General features: G+C 35.5%; 1 protein-coding gene and 1 pseudogene across 1 annotated transcript in view; both read right to left on the reverse strand.

The window, feature by feature from the left end:
- Positions 1-24,221, reverse strand: part of CADPS2 (calcium dependent secretion activator 2) — a 575,914-nt gene that overhangs the window by 210,251 nt on the left and 341,442 nt on the right. Inside the window, 1 exon segment of the mRNA XM_028525503.2 lies at positions 7,493-7,559. Within this exon segment, the coding sequence (XP_028381304.1) occupies positions 7,493-7,559 (67 nt within the window).
- LOC118497162 lies at positions 16,392-24,063 on the reverse strand (annotated as a pseudogene).

A 24,221-nucleotide genomic window follows, 5' to 3' on the forward strand; every position in this document is an offset into this window, starting at 1 on the left:
CGCTCTTGGCAGAGGCCAAAGGTGCTGTTAGAGTTATTATCATTATTTTAATCCCAGAGCTTAATTTAATCAAGGAAAATGAATGTATCTTCAAGATCATGATGTTTTTGAGGGGAATATATATTGATTGCCTTGACCAAATGGCATAAGAAGATTTAGCAATCAGTGTATATAAATTAGAAAGAGAAAAGGCAATCTTTTTAAAATAATGGTCAGAGTTATTCACATATATTCATTTATTTAACAAATATTTAGTTTCTACTCACAGTAGATTATAAGAAAGACAGGGTCTTAGTTTCATGGAGCATATATTCTTCTAGAAAGGTAAAGAGATAATAAAAATATATATGTAAATTACGGAGATAAGTTTGATTAGAGATAAATGCTCTGAAAAAAATAAAACAGGGTAATGTGACAGGAGTGAGCTGAGTGGGGTTTCAGATCGGGAAGACAGAACAGGCCCATTTGAAGTGGCATGTGATCTGATACCTAAGATGGGAAGGTAGGATGAGCCAGCCGTGGGGAAAATGAAAGCAAGGTGGCAAAACCCCAACTGGGTTTAATAAATATAGGGGACTTAATTCAAAGGCATAGTTATATAGAAATCACAATTTAAAAATAATCCCATATCATACATTAATTTGAGGTGCCTTTGGTGAGTGGGGTTGCTGAGTGGAGGTGCTGAGCTCCAAATCTTGACATGGCAGTTAATCTGGGGACAGAACATTATAAGTTCAGGTGCCGCTCAGTGACAGGGGAGTCATGAAAGAGAAAGCTGGGAGCTAGAACATGTAAGGCCTTCTCTAGGCGATAGTAAGGGGTCATTCTAAGTATAAGGGGAAGTCATGGGAGGATTTGAGCAACAAATTGGAAAAATCTGAGTTATGCTGCAAATAGGTTTTCTGGAAATGAAAAGACTGTAAGGAGAATGGCAGAGAGTGGAAGCAGTGAGAACTTGAGTCTGTGTGAGGATGTAGGAGGAAGATGCTTTTGTAGGAGTCCTGTGAAGGTGATAGTGGTTTCAGCTAGAAAGGGAGCAGAGAAGATGAAGAAAATTGGATTTAAGTGGCTTACTGTTCTGGCTGTAGATCAATCTTCTGATTGACTTGGGGGGAATGGAAAAGGAAAGCTTAAAGGTACCTAGGTTTTGATTCAAGTATGCTGAAATATGTCAATTTTACGTTCTAAAGAGAGGTTTGAGAAAGAACCTAAATTAAAGATGGTATTCATTTAAGAAAGGTTTACTTTTTACTATGTGGCAGGTATACTAGTACATGTTTCTGTTAAAACATATTTGAATATATACAAACACAGCATCTTAAAATTGAATCTTGTAAAACAATTTTCAAAAAAACTATGTCCACTAAAATTCAATGCAGATTTCAAAATACTGCACAATTCTTATGCATATGTCCTTTGCTCTTTCATGTAGGTATGAGCTATAAAATACGAGGAGTCAGACATTTCCCTGGAATCTAAACATGAAAATAACAGAAATTTTAAGGGAGCATAGGTAATGGATAGGTAAAAGAGAGGAATTTTTGTCTTGAGATCACTGACTGATCCCAATCAGAAGAATCATGAGATTCTTCTTACCAAATCCAGCCCAATCCTCACTCTACCTTCTCTGTCTCTTTTTATAATTTTAGCACTTAAGTTACAAAGTGATAATTTTAATTATATTTTAGAACTATTTTGAAGAGTAAATGCATTATATTACTTTTCAAGAATAAATTCCATAAAAAACATGGCCATTATCTTTTTCCCCCTTTGAAAAACTCAACTATCATAACACAAAAGTTATCTTAAAAATGAAAGCTAAATAAAATTGTTTTCCTTTGATATTTTGTTCCAAATAGCCTCACAAGCAAACTTTCAATTTTCTTGCCTATTAGAGATGTGTATTCAAAAAGATAAATTAACACACGCAACTGGACAGATGATGACTATTGACTATAAAAAAATGACTTAAGTGGAAAAAAAAAACAACCAACGTTTTGGTGAACATTTAAGCACTGATGAGTTATCTAAAACTTTATACTCTTACTTCATATTATAGGTATCTGTGCCCCTTGGCCTTGCAATTTCATATCCATAGACATACTTCCAGATACACATAAAGTTTAACATATAAGTATTGTAAAAATATATTGATTCCAACATTGTTTTTTATTGTATTTTATTTTCAGATTTTATTTACTGATTTTTACAGAGACAGGAAGGAAGGGAGAAAGAGAGGAAGAGAAACATCAATGTGTGAGAGATGCGCTGATGGGTTGCCTCTTGCATGCCTCAAACTGGGGGCCTGGCCCACAACCTAGGCACGTGCCCTAACCAGGAATCAAACCAGCAATCTTGTGGTTCCCTGTCTGGTGCATAATCCACTTAGGCCCATCAACCAGACCCCAGCATTGTTCATTTTTAAAAAGGGAATGTAAATGTCAAAAGAGGGGAATTGTTATATAAATTATATTAATCTATACTATGGAATCAATTATCCATTTAAAAGAAGAAAGTGGATTTTTATATATTGAAATGGCATCTTGTCTGTTATATAAATGTGATATACATTTAATGGGGAGCAAAAAAATTCACAGAAGAAATACATATGAAATGACTCCATTTAAGGATGAAAGTTAGCAATGGTTAGATGACTACTTCTGGGAAGGGGACTGGAATATGGTGGCAATGCTGGTGGGGGTAATGAGGAGACCTTTTGTTTTCTACCATAAATACCTCTGCATGGTGTAATTGTTTCCTACATTGAGCATGTTCTAGGTGTGTAAATTTTAAATCAATTTAAAACATAAAGCTGGAGGCCACTATCTCATGACTTTCTGGATCTGACAGCGGTAGATCTGTCCACTTCATATTACCCTAAGCAAACATCAGCTGATGTCCCACGACAAAAGCTGGACCACATGATTTTATGCACAGTGGCATTCTCAAATATGTGACAGCAGCTTGCTGTGGTGGATCTCCATGTGTGCTCACTGTTTCAGATAGCAACAGGCAGGGGCAGCCATCTTTTACGTTTAAAGCAGATTTTGATGGCACATCACTAACAGTGCTTCTCGTTTGTTTGCAGCAGGTACAGATCACTCAGTGGCATGGCTGACTCTTTACAACCTGTGCCGATTCAGCTGATATGTAATTAACATTTTGTCTTGATAGTCTGCTGTTGTTTGCAGCAATGGCAAGTCTTCATTCTGACACATCGACAACAAGCAGTGAACAACTCTGATACAGGGCTAAAACGACTGATGTCCACTTCACAGTTTCCAGTGATGTCACAGGGTAGGTGGCCTCCATGAGGCACAGGACTTTTTTTGCCATCACTCGCTAGCCATTTCTTTAATGTAGTAACACAGTAATTATTAATGTGTGTATTTGTCTTCAGATTAACTGTGGTTGTAGTTGTGCGTATCATGGCACATGACAGAGGAAATGGGAACTTCATTTTTAGAGTCTGACGGAACTAAATTGATCTCTCCACCACACACTAACTTTGGGTATAATTTTGGGTAATTTATAACCCCTTTGTCTATCAATTTTATCTGTACAATGAGGAAAATAACACCTACCCTCAAACATACCTTATTCTGAGGAGTAAATAAGATAATATGTTAAATAAATGTGCTTCAGATAAATGCCTTCCACAATTGCTTAATAAATATTACATTACAATATTATTAGCAATAATTGTGTTAATAGATGAATGCTTTTCCAAGAATTCTTGAATTTATCACAGACTATGTAATACCTGGGGGCATACAGTTATTTCACTAGGCACTAGCAGACCAAAGAAATATGAAATAATTCAGTTTGGTTAAAACATAGATACAAACAGAATTTTAAAACTATTAAATGACAATTAAAATGAAGTAAAATATTTTAGTATCATAAGTACTTTAGACCAATGATATCCTCCAAATCTAAATCAGTAAGAAACACATGTAAACTTAATCTTGGTAAGATTCCAAATATATTCTTCCAAGTCACTGTTCTTCAATCCAGCATGAACCCTCGTTCACCTTAATTTAAAAATGCAGCCTCTTAAAAAAACCATGAAAATCTACTTAATACTGTTAACTATACTGGCTTCAGAATCTAAATGGGGACCAAAACTAATCTTACTTAGAAGCTAAATAAACACCCCGAATTAAAAAATTATTTATTTTCCCATTTTAAATCTGATTTAAATGTTTGTGTGAAGGTCTCCAAAAAGTCTCTTTTCACCTCCGCAGCTCCTAGAGTCTTCACTTTGAACAGTGCCTTGCAGCTGGCCAAACCTGACTCTCAGTCAGTTTTTATGAGTACAAAGTCTTAGGCAGAAGGCTGGTCTCCAGCCATATTGCTCATATAATACACACCCACAAGTGGTGATGAGATTCACATTATCACCAGAGCACCATTCTGCTGACAGCAGCAGCTGACACAGCAGGGGTACACAGTCCTCCCTAGAAAAAATGACTCCTTCACCTTTCACCAATGCAGCCCACAGGTATGGCCCCAGGAGCTGTGTGCAGACAGAACGAGAGGTGTCTGTAAAAATACTAATAAAAACTACCTGGGTCCTCCAATGGCTCATTCTCATTGAATCTTCATACATATCCACCTGGATGTAGAAATGTCTTTCAAACATTCAGTTTGTCTTCCTAATACATTTGGAATTGAGTGGAAGATTCAATTGTATTTAAAAGTTCACAAAGATGCCAAGTACTGGTATTTGTATCTCAATATGTTTAGACATGGGATTCTCTGAGTGAGTGCATGTATGTACATATATTTGTGTAAAGATATAAGGCTTAAAGGTGACTTCAAATTTTAAGAGGATGCCTCAGGGAGAGTAAATTTGAATTCATTATAGTTTGGTGACTTTTTTCTAAATTTTAATTGTAGAGTATATGGATTTGTCTACTTTGGTTCGAATTAAAATTTGCCTTTTATTAATGTTAAACATATTTTTGTCACTGGGAGAACTTTCTAGCTCCGCAAAGACATTGTTAATGTTCCTCATAGACATGCCAATTAATGATCTCAAAGTATTCTAATTGCTTCTTTTATTTCCAAACCCTCCTATGGAGTAATAATCAAAGTATGCTAGTTTGTCCTGTAACTTCTGATTCTCAGGATCATTTGCTAGAAAATAAGGTAAGGATTAAGGGCTACCTTGAACCATCCCTGGCCAAAAGCATAAGGTAATCATTTGACCACTCCAGACTGATCTAATAAAGAATAATTTTTCATATTAAAACAATATGAAAATTAGCCTGCTGCCACTTAACGAGTTCTCCAATGACTACTCCCTGATTAAATCTTATAAGTGCAATGCAGCAACTGAGCTCTTTGGTATCTACCCAAAGAGCTGAAAACTTCTTTCCACACAAAAACCTGCACATGGATATTTAAAGCAACTTTATTCATACTTGCTAAAGCTTAGACACAACTAAGACATCCTTCAATAGGTGAATGGATAAATAAACTGTGATTCATCTAGGCAACAAAATATTATTCAGTGCTTAAAAAATAAAAGGACTCTCAAGCCATGGAAAAACCTTAAATGTATGTTACTAAGGGAAAGAAGCCAATCTGAAATGGCTGCATACTGTATGATCCCAACAATATTACATCTGGAAAAGGCAAAATGATGGAGACAAAAAAGGCCAATGGTTGGGAAGCGGAGGAATGAATATGCAGAGCAAAGAGGATTTTTGTAAGATTAGAGCCAGCAAGATATCTGTAAATGGTAATAAAATCAGAATGTCCAGAGAGATCTGCACTCAAACTGCTTGGTAAATGCATTTCAGTTCTTGTGTCAATGTGAAGAAATTAAACCTATAAAACAAAAGAAGATGACTTACGGGTGTGGTTTTAGAGGACAGAACACCAAGAAGTCAAAATAGGGGACCCTTACTCAAAGCAAATGTTTGGACTTCGTATCAGAAGACTGTCAAATGTGTGTGAACATGTGGGTCTGTCTTTGATTGAATTAGTTGATCCAATACTGGTTCTAATCAGACCTGGAGAACTCTATGCTAAGTGAAATAAGCCAGCCAGAAAAAGACAAGTACCGTATTATTTCACTCATATTTGGAATCTAACGAATGAACCAAACTAACAAGCAAAACAGAGATAGATTCATCGATGGAGAGCAGATGACAACTAGTGGGGGTGGGGAAGTTAGGGGGGTGCAGGGATTGAGCAAAAAGGAAAAAGGACTCATGGATGTGGACAGCAGTGTGGTGAATGCTGGGGGGAAGGGAAGTATAAGGGGACTAAATGGTAATGGAAAAAATGTAATAAAGATTATGTATTAAAAAAAATAAATGAGAAAAAAAGTGAAAAAAAGAAAAGGTTACATTTTAGCCACACACACACACAAAGATAGACTGGATGTTTGCCATGTAGATAAAACTATTCTGACCAAAGTTTTACACTTTTCATTAAATTTCCATGCCATTATGTCACATAATTTATTCAACAACTGATAGATGGCCATATTTCTAGAAGACAGCAAATGATAAATTTCCTTCTTTGGCATTTCACCATGTCATTCTGATTTAGAACATTTCAGCTTGCTTAATGTATGGGTAGGAATCTATGAGATGTTTCATGTTTTCTGTTAAGAATTCCAAGAATGAGTTTTTTCATATATTTCAATGGAAATAAAATAGCTTAGGTTTATCATAGAATAAAATGACCATTATTTAGAAAGTTATTCTTTAATGTAAATTTAACTTAATGAGTATAGTCAATGAGCAAATGTTATCCATGATTCAAGAAGAACAAAAGATAAATCTACAAAAGAATTAGCCCAAGCTAATTCCAGTAATTTGTCTGCATTCAGAATTCTATCACAAACAAGTCTACCAGTCAAGGTGATTTAAAGACATAGTTATGTAAGTGATATATATGGCACACCCATATACAAATGAGCGCTTTGATGCATTATGTTTATCTTTAATGCTTTGATGCATTATCTTTAAAATGTCAGAATGATGCATTAGTACTCAAGGTATGGTCTTGTAATCCTGAAGATCGTCAAGATCTTTTTAGGGGATCTGTGAAGTCAAAACTCTTTTTATAATGTTCAGACATCATCTGCTTTTTTCACAGTTATTTTCTCCTGAGTGCACAGTTTTCCAGACTTTTCCAGAGGGTAAATTTCATCCGCTACTGCAAGAGATTGACTGTAGGAGCTGATATGAAATATAGCTATATTCAATTAAACCAGACACTAAAGATACGTAGAGAAGCATAAAAAGCACCACTCATTTCACTAAATTGTTTGGTTTGGAAAGTAGTTGTTGTATATAAAATGTAATTTGTGTTAGCATGTAATGAACTTACTACTTTTATTGTAAAATGAATTAAATATTTGAATTTTTCCATTTTAATTTCTCATGTAGTGAATATTGATAAAACTCACAAAAAGAAAAGTTTGAGAACAGCTGTCTTAGAGTGATTAACAGGAAAAAAATTTACTGACCTGAACAAGAACAAAGTAACGTTTTTTCCATCTTTTCCAAACCTTCTGTCCAAGGGCATACAGATATCTGGTAAGAAGAGCACACAAGCAAAAGAATACATTACAGAAGTAGTGTTGTGGTTCTGTGTAGTCGTATTTCTTCCACAGGTATTTATTCTTGAGCACGGTCTGCCAAAGGAAAAGTTTAGTTCATCTAGAATCTGAGACAACATGCAGCTTCTGTCTCACAAAGTGACTGAGCTTATTCTAGGCTCCTGAAAGGCAATTGATTTATGTGGCTTATCAATTTGTCAGTTCATACCACACACTGAACGAAGTTGAAGTTACAAAGGATCATCAAAGAACCAGCAGGAACTTTATTCCTACATATACTTTGTAGGAGAGACAAAGGCAATGAATTGAGAAGACAGTACTACATGTTTCAGCTCTCAGAGGGTGGCCGGGACAAGAGCCAGTGCAGAGCAAACCCTTCAGGGTGAAGGAAGGGTCACTGTCAAGCTGAGTGGCCCAGAAATGTGGCTGCACCAACCTCAGTTTCTATTTCCTCAACTACCACGTGAGAGGACTGGATATGCTGATTTCTATGGTCCGTGCCAGGCCCATAATCTGGAGGGTTACCTGATCTATGAAAGCATCTTGCTGCACGCATTCCTAACTATGAAATTCAGACAATAATGAAGGTGATGTGGTGTGATTTAACATATTTCAACCAACACTTTTGTTTAACTTTGCAATGCTACCAGTAACTTGAATTAAAATGATTAAAGTAGTCAATCATTTAAAAATAGAACTTTTGTTCTTATTGAATATACAGATGTAAGTTTAACTATCGAGGAAAAAGAGGAAATTAAATATTAATCAAGTGTGAACATGCCGTGAAGAGCTATTTTAAATCATCATAAAACTAGACACACACCTCCTACAGAAGTAGAAAACGTTAGAAGTTTAAAATATGATAAATAGAGGCTTAATTTTTAAATTAAAGTAAGCTTTTTCAATATTTTATCACAGTCTCTTTTTGTGTAGTGAAGGTTTAATATTGTAGATGCTACTCAGACTAATGCAATTTGTACACAATTTTAAGTAACAAAAAATCACTACAGCTAATTGTTTATTTAAGGGCTTATAGTCTCTAGACTTTTACAATTTTTAAAACTAAAATCTTGGCTTTAATTTTTAATTTTTCCTATTAAAAAATTATCTTGTGTAAAACAAACCACACATACTTTTTGTCCCCTTTTACAATAAAAAAATAATAGGGGATGTTGGCTAAGGTGTGTTGAAAGGAATGGTACTCGTATTCACTACCAATGCAGTGTAACATAAGATCACCTTTCTGTAGGCTAACATGGCAATATGTAGAAGCAGCCCTAGGTTTTCATCCTGGAACTATTTAGGGAAATAATTAGCTATGCACATCGAGATGTATACTGCATGGACACACAGAGCAGTATTATTTCTATTACTGAAAACAACAACTTAGGCATTTAACAGTAGTTGAATTATTCAATAAATGCTGTCATATGCACAGAACAAAATACCATGCTGTCACTAAATTATATTTTTGATAAAATTAGCAACATAAAGAATATCTCACTAGAGGATGTTATGCAAAAAGCATAGATTCAAAACTACACACATATGTAATGATTTGGAATTTGTAAAACATATATACATATATGAAAGAAATATTCTAAAATATTAGTGATAGTTATCTTTCAGTGGTGGGATTGTGGATGATTCAAGTTTCCTTCTTTATTCTCTGTGTTTTATAAATTTTCAGAATCAATCAAACAAGCAAAAAACGCTGAAGTTACTAAAAGTCAAAATGAAAACTGGATCCCTGCACTGGAAAGCATCGCCCACACTGGCCAAATCAGTGCTTTGTTTTCCTGCAGACACATCAGCTCGCTGGCATGTTTGGGAAACCTGCACAGTACTTGGCTCTCACAACAACACCCTTGATACCATACCATCTGTGCTTGGGATGGAATACGAATTCATTTAGTTCCTGACAGACATCTACCGCCACTGTTGTCACCTGTTCACTCTCCCCTCCTGAGGTCCCCCTTAAAGCCCTCTGCCCCACCTTTGCTCTACCCTCTAATTTGTCTTCTCCGAGTCTGGTGAAAGGTGTTTAGCTGCTCCCTTTCTGTCTTTCCTACGTAATTCTCCTCTCCTGAAATGCACACGCCCAACCTCCCATTGCAGGGTTAACAGCAATGACCTCAGGAGCGAGATGCTGTGGACACAACAGACGCCTTCTGTAAAAGTGCACTTGCAAGATGTACACCAAATAGCTGCCTAGGAGCCAAGGAGTCCTTTGGAATAACCTTTGCCTGTGACCACGGCCTGTTTCTCAGCTCCTTCAAAGTGTCTCATTTAGCATGTTGCTGAGCAACTGGGTCATACATAAGTGAAAGTGAATATTGATACACAAACCATCAACACCACAAGCAAGTCAAGGTTAAGTCTCGTTGACAGTGAAGGTATTGCATAAAGAATATTACCATCAGCTGCAACCTCATTCAAAATATGGCTCAACAAATCTGGAATGAAAATGTATGGTTTCTCTTAAGGCAGAAAGCAAAGGGGTGGGGGATGCATACATGTGTATATTGGAAGGTGCTCTAAGGTAGAATAAAAGACGATTTGAGACTGGAAGCAAGGCAAGCATTTGAATGTTGAGCTTCAAGGTATTTTGGGCTATTGTACTGTAAGAAAGAATTCAACTGAACACAGACAAAAGTCACAATTTTGACTAAACATATCTAGAAAGTAACTGGTCAAAAAAGTTTCAGTTTCCACCTAAGAAAAAACTTACACTCAATAAAAGATAAACTGCATAAAGGAAATGTTGTAAATGCTATTTGGGAAAATATGATAGTTTCTGTCCTTAAGTTTTCATACTAGGCAGACAAAAAATTTTATGTAAATCAATGGTCATGAATAAAATACATCAGAAATATATATTTTTGAATACATCAGAAATATAAAATATATATTTTTATTCAATATATAACTATATTGAATAAAACATATCAAACTAAAACAAATTTGAGGTTTATTTTTTTACTATAAAGATGAGTTCTGGAATTAAATATCAACTATCACTGTTTAGATTTTTTTTTCACTGGTATCAAAGTATATTCTTGGCATAAAAACACATTTATAATTGAGGGAAGAATAAAGAAAAAAGATGTTTATCAATATTGTTTAAGAGCAAGCTCTCAAAACCATCTAAGAATCAAAAAGTAAGGAATGATAAGCCTGTCATTAAAAGTGATGCCAAGAAATGATATAAAAGAATTATTATAAATAAAGAGTGTATATAAAAAAGAATGATTATAATGTTAAGTTAAAAAGAGCATCCACATAAATGCATAGTATATGCATGGAAAAATCCAGAAAGATGTATCAAAATAAACTTGCACAATAATTAATAATAATACAAAATAATCTGGCTGGTGAGATTCAAGGTGAACTTCATATTCATTATGCCTTTCTTCATTTCCACAATTTCTACAGGGAGCATATCTCTACTTTTTAAATGCTACGGTTAACTGGTACAGTTTATGTGGAGTAGAACTCACCCACTTTAGGTACACAGTTTGACCAGTGTCAGCCTAGTCATGTGACCACCACTGCAATGAACTTTCAGGACATTTCCATTCCCCAAAGCTTGCTTCATGCCTTTCATGAACAATCTCCTACTCGTACCCCCACCTCTGAAACCTCAGATCTGACTTCTGACCTTTTAGCTTGTTTCCCAGAATCTCATATAAGTGGAATTACACAGTTTTTAGCCTTTTGTGCCTGCCTTATTTCACTCAGTACAATGCTTCTGAGATTCATCAGTGTTGTGGTCTATATCAGAAGTCCCTACTTATTGCCGAATATTATATTTCACTGTAAGAATTCACTTCAATGTGTTCATCCATTCACCAGCTGGTGGACATTTGGGCTGTTGCCACATTTTTGCCTATCAAAAATAAAGTTGCTGTAAAAATTCATGTACAGGTCTCTGTGTGGGCACATGTTTTTGTTTCTCCCAGTAAATATTTAGGCATGGGATTGTTGAGTTAAATTTGAAAAATGTTTAACTTCATGAGAAACTGCCAAACTGTTTTCCAAAGTGTCTGTAAAATTTTGTATTACCAGTAGCAATGTATGACAATGACAGTACATTATACTCAAACAAGCTAGCAAAACATAACCAGAGACATTAAAATAAAGAACAAACTGACAGTAATCAGAGAGGAGGGGGGAAGAGGGATAACAGGGAAAAATAGGAAAAGGACCATCAAAGGACATGTATAAAGGACACATGGACAAAGCCAAAGGAGGTAGGCTGGACAGTGGGAGGTGAGGATGGGTGAGGTGGGGGTTGTGGTGGGGTGAAAAGGGAGACAACTGTACTTGAACAACAATAAAAATATATAATCTGAAAAATTATTAAGGATTTGGGGGGTGTGGTCATTATGGCTCCATGAATGGCATTTCTGGTATGACTAAGTTGAATACCAACAGACCAAAGATAAAAATTTTTGTCCCTTTATCTTGAATACAGTGGAGAACTCCTATAAGCTTTAATGGTTAAATGGATTTTGCCGTTTTCAAGGCTATTCTCAAGTTCTGGAATTTGGAGCAGTTGAAATCCTTTGTCAGTGAGTGGTCTCACTAGCCTTGGGAAGGCTGAATTGTGGAGAGTAAGGAAAAGGAAGCCAAAATCACCTAAAATTTATTTACAAACAAATAATACATTCATTACAAAGCATCTGTAGAAAAATCAAAATGCATTCTCCCTTCACTCATGTTTATGGCTAGCTTTATTGTTGAATCACAGTTCTTTTATTTTGTTTGCTTTTTTAAAAAGTGTTGCGCATTAGGTTACAAATGACCTATTTTATAGAGAAAAATCCAAAAAGATTTTTTATTTCAGAAAAAAATATATTAAAGTTACATTTAACATACTATATTCTACTAGGCAATAGATTCTGTTCATTACATAGTGATGTTCAAGTATTCTTAATTACTAAAAATTGAGTTGCTCTAATAGAGAGGCTGTATACCATGTATAACAGATTTTTAAAGACTTTGTATACAGTATGTTTATTTGACTTCAAGTAGTCATAAAATATAATTTGATCTTTCTTTAATGATTTAGAAAGGACGGTATCACACCTCAGGGTCATTATCACGACCATCAATTATAAGTACAGAATTCCATGAAAGGAGAAGGCACAGCTGAGGCAGCGAACTCTTAACTATTTGACGTACAATAGCAATAGCATTAATTAAACAGGTCCTTGAAAGCTACTTTCTCATTTATTTGTTTCATAAAAATAGTTAAGAATCAAAAAATATTGGAGTGACAATGGTTAATAGAATAATACAGGTTTCAGGGGTACACTCTATAACACATCATCTGAATACTGAATCATGTGTTTGCCACCCCAAGCCAAGTCTTCATCACCACTTATTCCCCCTTTAAAATAGTTTACAATTTTAAAGTCTGTTAGGGATACATTCTTGTCATCTGAATTCTGGGCAAACTGGGTTTTTACTGTTTTCTGAAATCTGATTTCACCCAACAAAGACATAGGAACAAGAAGTGTACCTATCTGTCACCCTGGGGAGAGAGTGTACCTCCAGAGTACGACAGATCTGCTGGCGGATTGCTCTACACTTGTGTTCTTTCTGAATTTATGTTTTTTACCTGCTGAGTCATTACTAGCTTCCTCTTGATTGTAAGGTTAACTCAAATAAAAAAGAGGTTTTTCTTTAAGGGCATGTAAATCAGACCTGTCAAACACCAGTCAAACTAGGCCACACATTTAACTTGGTTTTATGTGACAATTTATAATGTTATCCAATACAATAAGTATTTATCAAACAGCATGAGAGCAACACTCTCTAATAGGCACTGTGAATCTTTTTCATCTTATTTTAAAGAGGAAAACAAGTTCTTGACTTTTTTTGGTAGGTCTTTCAATATTACTCATTTTCATTACATTACAGAATTTGATTCTATACACAACATTTTTCTCATCCTTGTTAAATTATTTCACTAAGTAAGAACAGGGTGAAAAATGAAGGAACACATTCACATAAGCCATTTTCACAGTCATTCTACATTTTCCACTAATCTATTAAAGTAGGGCCCTAGAGGGGAAAATCCCCTAATCGAAGTTCAATTAGATCCAATAATTATATTTGACTGGAATGAAAGAGATATTCTATTGTATCTGTCATAGTTCAAAAGCACATATTTCCATTGCTAATTTGTATTACATGTAACACTTTTCCACTGAAATATTTCCAATGTTCACAATACTCCTGTAACTATAGTATTTTAGATTTTTTTAGATTATTATAAAAACAACTGCTCAGATACTATTTAAAAGTGTTTACTTTCATCAGCACATCCAATTTAAGTAAGGTATTAAGGAGTTGTTCCCTTTGAACAAAAAATTGCCTGTTTAACTTTAAAATCTTCTCCTCTTACATAGGATTAGGTAACAAAGAAATTAGTAGCACTGGCACAAAGCTCAGATTTAACACAGAAAAGTAAAGCCTTAAAGCATTTGGCTTTATAAATCAGTATAAACACAGCAATAACTTTAAAGTATTAATCCCTCTTCTAGGGCTGTTTCTAATGGAGAGTACTATTTGCTCCAAAGAAACATAGGATTCACTGCTAAGAAATAAGGCACAAAACCAACTAAATGTGTATCAATGTTTCATTAGCCTGTGACTGTTTCTTTAGCCTTCCTACCTATTGCTAGGTCATGCCCTATTCTCAAGTATCAAAGACATGAGAAACAGAATTTTCAGATTTTTTGATATATTTAAAATATGTGAATAAATAGATCCTACATTATGCTTTTAGGAAAAAGAAGTCAAGAGAAGAGGGGAAAAATAGGAAACAAAATAATTTTGGTATGACCAAATTTCAAGTCAATACAGTTACTATCAACAAGAAAAACAGAAAAAAAATTTTTTTCCTCTTCTATGTCAATAGTTATATATGATCATTAGAGTAGCTCAATCCTTACATTAAAAGCTGTATGGTCTTTGTGGTATCAGCATGATCCTTAAAAGAGTTATATGTTAAAAGCCACTGGAATATACGCCATATTTCAAAAAGTTTTCATTTGCAGAAGAACAAAAGCAGAGTCTTTAGGAAATCCATCAGAATGTGCCAACACAGGAATAAAAACTTTTTAGATATAAGTTGGTCCTTACAACTATGTATTATTTTAAAAAGATGATCTCAATAATAGATTGATTAAAATAAAGTATGCTAAAAACTTTAGCACAATTGGCTGGTGTAGTTCAGTGGATTGAGTGCCAGCCTGTGAACCAAAGAGTCATTGGTTCGATTCCCAGTCAAGGCACATGCCTGTTGCAGGCCAGGACCCCAGTCAGGGGTGTGAGAGGGGTAACCACACACTGATGTTCCTCTCCCTCTCTTCTTCTGTCCCCCCCCCCCCATCTAAAAGCAAGTAAATAAAATCTTTAAAAAAACCCCAAACTTCAGCAAATCTAAGACTATCAGAAAAATTAATGTTTATTTTTGTTAAATCTTCAATAGAAAGAGAAAGAGAAACATTGATTTGTTGTTCACCCACGTATGCACTCATTGGTTGACTCCTGTATGTGCTCTGACTGGGGACTGAACCCACAACCTTGGCATCCAAACGACATTCCAATCAAATGAGCTGCATGGCCAGGGCTATGAAATAATAGTTCTTCATACACAGCACCTCTTTCAAAATGTTTTTTAAAAAATAGATTCACATATAACATGCTGTGATATGTCTTACCTTAAATAAAAAAACTCAGAATTTTTTACTAATAAATTAATTTTTCTATGAATACTACATAATACCTGCTAATATATATGATCACAAGTTAATGAAATTTTAAGAACTCATTTTCCACTTAGTTTTAAAAATTGCACTTTAACTCATCTTTATAACTCAATATATCTGAACTAAAATATATCCTGTTATTCTAGTAAGGAAACAGCTAATGTTCTCTATGCCGTATTTGAAAAATAAAATGTTAACATAAATGTCATTTATCCAAACACTTTGAAAGCATTTTTTAAAACCTTTCTAACTTGGAGATTGTTCAAAGAATACTTCAACACCAAAATTCTCCAAGCATATTACTAAATATTGTCATTTAGTTTCAATTAGAGTGGCAGTATACACTTCTAATAGAAAGGAGAATATGACAATGTATTTGTGCCGAGTGCACGCTGTGCGAGTTCATGGTTTTACTTTATGATGAAAAATCATCACTAATGAATATTTGAAAAACATAATTGTATACAGAATGTGGGAATTATTCAGTGTTTGAAAAAAAAAGGACTATTACTTTTGGTGGATCACTTATGAGCCTAGCTTTTTATTCAAAGAAATGGAACAATCAATCTACATGTTGAATGATAAAGCCTTTTCTTCTATAAGCCTTTATTTTTCAAGGAAAAATACAGAAAGAAAAAATCAATATATAGAGTAGTTTAGCCATGGAAAGGGCTTTCTTAAAGAGAAACCTCAGTCAAGGTTGAAAGAGCAATTAATGCAGGCTCAAAAATCCAGGCCATTCTGATAGAGTTCGGTTAACATGTGGCAGAAGTAATCATCCACTTGTGAAAATGATTTTCGGTTCATTCTCAAACACCTTTCAGACACTCATGATCCCATTTAACTGACAACAATACAGGCTATCTGTGGGCACCATTGCATTTGATGTGAAAACCAATAGGGACCAAATGCCCTCAGGCACTTTCAGTCTTCTCTGCTGCTTGCATAAAGGACTCTTCCTTTCACTACATTCTTTCTTTTATTTAACCCCATAAGATTAAGGCGCTTTTTTGGGGAGGGAGTTGTTTTCAGCTAAGGATGAGAAAAAGAAACTGATTCAAGACAACAGTGTGACCTGGGCATTAGGAAACTTAGAAGTAAATACTTTCCAGTTGGCTTTTTATACTTCCTGGATTCTTCTGGGAAAGAATACAGAGGCGGGAGGCAAGGACAGGAACATCTCCAAGCAAAATTATGTAACATTTGAAAGAATGTACAAATGAAGAAGATTCAGAAATTCCTATTGTACAGCAAGAAACTAAAATGTCTGTGCTATATAAACAGGCTTATAAAAGCAAACAGGCTTATAAAAGTAAACTGTAGAGTCCTTCACTCATTTTCTGAGTCACATTTTGTAGAATAGATAATACAAAAACTGTCATCCGCCTTTTCCTAAGTCCTATCTTCTGCTAGTTTAATCTGAGTTAAGTATCAGCTCAGGTGAGCATTATCAGATTAATTTAACAGTCTAAGGTATAAAAGCCATCTTTTAAAAGTTGTCTTGCCACTGTACAATGCAGAGTATGAACAGAGGCAAACCGCAAGCTGAGAAGGCCATAAAACCCCATTCCCCCCAGAGAAGACATAGAGAACTATGTGATCTTTCTTAAAGGGGGTGTTCTAAAACCAGGGCAAGGCACTGTCACCTAGAAGCAAAATGGAACTGGAGAAACCATATAAGTAGTTCTATGAAAAGTAGTTATACATAGTTAAACGTAAGCCAAACAATCCAACTAAATAAAACTCTACAGAGAACTCTCTTGTTAAAACGACAGATTTTTCTGCATTTAGCTTTGATAACTGATCAGCCTTCTTTTATATCTTAATTAGCAGAAAAAAATGTCCAAATACATATTTTGTAATGGTTCTTGATCTCACCAATGCTCATATTTACAAAGTCAGGCAACTACGTAGGGTCTCTTTCTAATACACTCTATCACAGAGGTCACATTTTGTAAAGCATGGTTTCAAGTTTTTCCTCAGGTTAAATGTTCTTCAAAATATGGTAATACTTCTTTTGAATCTGCAGAAGCTTGGCTGCCGTATTAAAAGTTCAAAAAATTAGTGGACTTTGCAAGGTGACTATAAAATATCTTAAAAGAGGATAAGAGGGGAAAATTTTCCTAAGAATTTGTTAAGCAACCTAGTCCGACCAGAAAAACCTGCAGAGTCCAGTCTATGTCCCCCCCCCCCCCCCCCCCCCCCCCGGGAGGAGGGTAGAGACCACGAAGACCTGAATCTCTGGGGCTCAGGCTGTTACATTTTTCAAAGGGAAGGACACTCCACTCAGCTCTGCAAACAAGCTCTAGGGCCCCTAAAGATTTGAAATGAAATAATTCATTGAGGCAATCCTAGATATTTTCGTAAGATACTCTGTTAAGCTTTCCTCTCCCTGACAATGTAAATGGTTGGTAAATATGAAACAAAAGTTTCAGCAAGAGCTTTTATATATGTATCCAAGTACATCTTACTATTGAAAATCCTTCCCTTTGGAGGCACAATATTCCCAACCAAAAGCAAAATGATCAAACATTGTTAAACATCATATAAAATACAGGTAACTTTGAGTTAATACAAATTAGAAGGCCTCAGTTTCTTCTTCTATTATCAGAGATACTGTTCTATCACCTTTGTATTTACAATAAATAAAATTTAATATAAAAAGTAAAATATGTACAAAAATGCCCATTTTATGCACCTCATACGTGCTAAAAAGAAAATCACTGAGAAGATATTTGGAATTCAATGTTTTTCAGTGTGTGTGTCTTGGAACACCTGGATACAAAGACATATCAGGTAGTAAAATACTGGGTTTGGTGGGCAAATATGAAAAATACTGAGTTAAACAAAGCTAAAGTCTAAATGTGAGGCCTTGTAAGAGGCTGTAACGGACTTCGATGATGAGATGCTGAGGAGTAGAGAGGGGTGGGGGAGAAGAGAGTATGTAGTGTTTCCAAAATCACAGAATCTTTTTCACAGATCTTGTAGGTACAATATCATCCAACATACACTTCGGGAAATTAGCAGAATTGGATTACTGCTACTGAGTCTTCAAGCAATAAAATTATAAATCTGAGTTTTTACATTCTTTTAGAAATTAACTAATACCCTCATCATAATTAAAATACCATCTTCCTTCTAACTTCATCTTACTAGGAAACTATAAAGATTTATGTTTGAGTCATAATCTTCATGGGTAATATTTGATTCCAGAAAGGTCTCTTGTTCTCCTCTGGTCTTAGTTAACAGGAACACTTTTGGAAGTCATTGAAATTTAGACAACAGACTGGTAACACTTGCCTTTAAACTGACTATTTCATGTGAGTTATTTACGAAGGAATTGGAATTCCTCCTGATGCCAGTATGTTTCACGGATTCCCTTCCCCAGCAGCCTTCTACCTGAACTCTGTCACTTGAACTTCTAATTTTATGCTTTGTATTAATCTTATGTGTCTCAAGAATTGTGGAGATCTGGTTGAAAATTCAAGGGACTGAGCAGTGAGATCCCCTTGCTGCCATTGCAGCTCTGACCTGGCACCTGGACTCTGTGTCCTACTTAGTCCCTGCCCTGTTCCCTTGGACTTAAGTGGCTGTTTTAATAAGCTGCCCAATACCCCAGGCTGAAGACCCAGCTTTGCTCTTGTTCTTGCTAATCTTTCTCTGATACGCTGTTCTCGAATTCTGGACATGCTAGTTGGTCATAGACACTTCTTGGATTGTTCACATGTGTAAACATTGCCTGTGCCGATCCTTTGATACTTTCCTTGGCTTACTTTTACACCAAGTACACCTGTGCACAAGTACTCAGAGTTCTCGCAGCTCCTCTAATTGTTCGTGTGTTGTCTGTCATACACTATCAGTCCCACACATCTTACAATTCCATCCTTTTCCAACAAGTTAAATTTAGTTCTTGAATCACACATTTCCAATGTCTTCCTATCCCTCATTTCAACTGCCACTTTCTCAGAGAAGCCCTCCCTGATATCCCCAATATGGTCAAATGTCATTACCTGTATCAGGAGATTTCTCCCAGAGCCCTGCCTGGCCTATGGCATGGCATGTCAGACTAATGTCTAATTCTACAAGGCTGAAAGCTCTGTGAGGGCAAGGACCACACCAAGTGACTCACCACTCTATTCCAACACCATCCTTCTTAGAGCAGATATCCCACAAACAGTTTTTGGAATAACTAAATGGCTGTTTCTAGTTTTGTCATTAGGAACAGCTACAATAAAAACATAATGAAGAAAATAAACTCTAGCAAAGATGTATATACTGGACATCAAGGTAAAAGAGAAAGGCTTGTATAGACTTTGCATTTTCCACAGAGTGGGTATTCTTATATTTATTTCATCAAGAGTATTCAAGTAATTTTAGCAGCATAATGCTACCCTGACACTACCCTTAATATGGAAGAAGATTTAACGGCATAAAGGAACCATGAAGTGGCTGCTATGAAAGCAGGGACAGGTAAATGTCCAGGAGTCCGTTCTGCCTACCATCCAAGTATCTGGGCAAGGGGACCAGCAGACTTTAGGTAAGACCCTTTGACCGGTGGTGCTGAAAATAGCCCCAAGGTCACAGTATCACAAGCGCCTTTTAAGTCAAAATGATATAGAATATATTCTATGTCTAAAGATCTCAAAATGCCACCGATACTGTAATTCCCACTAGTTTTCTTTTCTTAAGTTTCTGATACGTCAACATTGTTGGAATCTCGGAGGAGGCCCAATGCTTTAGTACCTCTTTTCTTTGTCTGAGCTCTGAACAAACAGGCTGGAGACAAAAGAGTTAACATGAGGCTAAAACATCACCTTATAAAGATAATACGAGAAATATTTATTTCTGTGAGCAGCAGGCTCCTTTATGAGGCTCAGTACTACTATCAGATGTGCCTTCCCCACTCCAGTCACAGACTGCGCCCGATAGGCTGGGCCTGTCCAGTGGGGGCCCTGCTACGGGCAGTGTGCAGGCAGACGCAGGGGGCAGGTACTCCCCACGGAGAACTCACCTTCCAAGGACAAACACAGAGGAGGGGGCTGATCTGTGCATGACCAAACCAGTCCCTGCTCTCAAGCTAATCAATTAGATAAGTTTTTTAAAAAGGGGGAGGGGTGGAGAGAAGTCAGGGATATTACTGTCATGGATGCCCCTTCACATGGAAGCGAGTATTAGGGATGCAGAATAAGTGCTTCTCCAAAACAGAGGTGAAAGAGTAAAGATGATCTGGTGTGTGGAGGAGGTGGAAATGGAAGGAGGGGGAGAACAAAGAAACACAGGAAACAAGAACACAAATGAACAACTCTCTTGAGTCCCTTTAACTGCTTTGCGCCCATGTGACTTTCCCTTTTTTCACCTGCAAAATAGGAAGAGCAAGATTTGCCCTGACTACAACAGACTCTGTCATTACAAAAATCTAGCGAAATGATGTATGTAGACGAGTCTTTGAAACTGTAAAGTACAATGTAAATTAAAGCATCATCATCATCATCATCATCACGTTAGCAGTGCAATATTCAAAAAAATATTTCAATCTAACATTTTTAAGAACTCTTTGGAAATCTAGGGGAGAGTGGTAATAAAATTTTTCAACATTGTCTAATTGGAAAAAGAAATTTTTCAAAATGCGGGGTAAAAATTTAAGTATACATTTTTCTAAAATAAAATGAAACTATGATATCACATAACTTATAACAACAAAGCAAACAGTTCTCCAACAGATAAAAGTATTTCTGTAGATACACACATTATGCTTCCCAGCTACTGAATTCCCTAGGATCTTAAGAAATCACTATTTATCAATGGACCAAAAATTCCAGACAACTACAGGAAAGTGTCCTCTGATGTTCAGTTTCTCTTTCACGTGCATGTATTTATTTGAAAGAGAATGAATAACAAAAATAGGCAATAGCAGTAAGAGGACCATGTACAATCAGGTTGGAATTCACTGGGTTAGACTTATAAAATATTTTTCTTTCTTCTTTAACTTAAAGCTTAAGAATTCCATTTACTTATTTACTCATTTATTAAATGATACAGACAATGAATGCTTCTTTCTGCCCATAAATGCAGGAGACAAAGGAAAATGAAACCAAGGTAGTCAACAGAAAACCTTTGTCATTTACAAAACATATTCAGAACTTCAAGTCTCAGGTATTTTTGTTAAAATTAACCTCAATGTATCTTTGATTATTCATATACTACTAAACAGTAAGGTTTTTCTGCATTAATTTAACAAAATGTCTTGACAAGTTTTATACGTCCAAAGTGAACTACTACTTCACCTTCTTTTAACCTCTTCTTGCATTTTTTTCAAAACAAAATGTCTTGAAAATTACTACTACTTAAATAGCCACCTTTATTACTGAGTTCTCTAGTTAGAAAACAAAAATATTTTTTATTTTCAGGGAATGCTTGCGCCATCTACTGGAGATATATATTACCACTCTTGTCAAGAACTGTAACACCACTTTCCAAGATAATTTTGAAGTACTTCCCTCTAAAATGCAACTTTGAAACAAAATCAGACCCTTTTCTTTCTAGAATTTTAAGGCACGTGTTAGTATAGGAAATCAGCATCTTTTCTCCAGTGTAACACGAATATACATTAGTTCAAATAATTCAGCATTCCCATCTTAAGAGAATAATTTGACAGAGTTATACATCCACAGGCAAAAGTAATGTGAAAGAAACACAGACGGAAGAAAGGAGACAAGTAACCCTTTTGTACCTAGTTTCAAAACAAGTTATAAGCACAGGCATTCTCTCATTTAACCAAGCAGCTAGGGATAAATATTAAAGTTCTGTTATGTGAATTTGCCTAATAGCAAAATTACTTCATAGAGAAGAACTAAAGCTAGTCTGAAGGTATCTCTGAATTTTTCCTTTTAAAAAAATTTTGAAAGAAGTCACTGTTTATGAAGTGATCAGATTTCAGAAGTAACTGTGGTAGATGCCTCAGTCCACCCTTCTAGTAAGCCTGTCAATCTGGTCTTCCCTGTTGCCAGCATTTCCACCTTCCACAAAATGGGTGGTCATTTTCTTCATTGTACCTCATGGAAAAGGACCAGACAGTTGTCTGCTTCTTTTTAGCATTTTCTAACAGTATAGATCTCATGAATCATATCTTCCATGCAGATGATCCCAAATTTACCAAGAGATTGAGCAGTCAATATGTTATCTGTTACAGCAATTCACTTTCTGTTGATTCTGCCATAAACACTCTAGTAGATCAACCCATGTATTGACTTCAGGTTTTGGCACTCTCATGCTGAATGTATGGTTCCATAGTCCTCAGCGTATTAACTGAAGCCCTGTTGAGCTTAAATGAGGTGCCACTGAAGGTCTGGCAAAGGTGTAGAAGCCACAGCACCTTTTGGACCTTTAGACTCATGCCACTTATACCTTTGATCCTGATGAAATGCCAATTTGGGTTCTGCAGGTACATAAAAGAACAGCTTTTCTTGCCCTCCTAGCCATTAGGCTCTCAGTTCCATACATCCGCCTATATTGTTGTGGCAGTGATTAGCTTTTTTCATACATAAGATTCAGCTCTGCCTTTCGAAGCATCTGCTGGGTAAACTTCTTTCTCAGGTGCTTGACCTTTAGCTCTGCCAATTCTTCTGCTTTTTCCGAGGGGTTTCTGGCTTAGCAGGAACCGTCTACTCTTCTGCATCCTCCATGGTTCCCACCAGAAAAGTGGTCTGAATTTTTCTTAATAAACAACCACAATAATAAGATGGTATATAAAAAAATATCAGTACACAGAAGAAAATAACCTTTATAGTTTTTCCCAATTCATTTGAAAGCACCACCTAAATAAGCAACACCTAAATAACAGAACTGAAGAGAAATGTGAAATGTGCTCATTTTCAATTAAGAAGGAGTGTTATTTTTTCCTAGGAAAAAAACTTGGGAATCTTGCTTAAAGGTCCGTATCATAATTACATCCTTAGATGTGGCATTTTATTCCATTTTTGGCACATATATAGCTGCTTTTCAATGGGATGTATGAATTCTTAGAAAGTAATAAATGATACTGTAACTGTAACTGATTAGAATATAAATAAATTTCAATTTATCAGAGGGCTGCTTCCCAGTGCATCTGCTCTACAATTAGAGGAAACAGACAAGAAAAACTTACTCCACAGACCATAAGACTTGTCTTGGAGTCAGCTTTCCAGTGCTGTTTACTTCACAGTTACTTTGTGCAGTGTAGGACAGAAGACAGGCTAGCCGTTCATATAAGGTAGGAAAATAACGAAAAGTGAAGATACAGTATCACAGGAGTGCTGTGAGTCAGAGTTCCTCAGACAGATAACCATAAGCAAGTAAATGATCCTTAGTCATTAGACAAAATTAAAATAAATTTGTGAACTCTACTCTAAAAAGCAATACAGAATTGTAGTAAATATTAAGGAAATTTTCAATAACAAAGTTTAAAATTGAAAATGATTTCCATTGAGGCTTAATTTGCTAGCATTCAAGTTAACCTTTGAATTCAATCAAACAGTAAAAAAAAAGTAAAATGACTGTAATATTAGAATATATCCTACCATAGCACACATTCTATACTGATATTCTTCAAGTAACTATTCCCAATGCATTTCATCATCATTTTCCTTATAACAGGCTACATTTTTTAAGATTTACTTAAATCTTATCGTGTTTTGTACTTTACATATATTCTGTACTTTAATATATGTATTGTATTTTGTACTTTACATATATTATGAAATTGATAAAACAATCCTGTAAGGTAGGAATAGGTGTTGCTATAAAAGAAAGTAAACACAGTTTTTAATTTCTGATACTTTTAAGACTACCAAAAATATTCACTGAATATTTATACT

The sequence above is a fragment of the Phyllostomus discolor genome, chromosome 10 (assembly GCF_004126475.2).
Source record: "Phyllostomus discolor isolate MPI-MPIP mPhyDis1 chromosome 10, mPhyDis1.pri.v3, whole genome shotgun sequence".
In the NCBI taxonomy this organism is placed as follows: Eukaryota; Metazoa; Chordata; class Mammalia; order Chiroptera; family Phyllostomidae; genus Phyllostomus; species Phyllostomus discolor.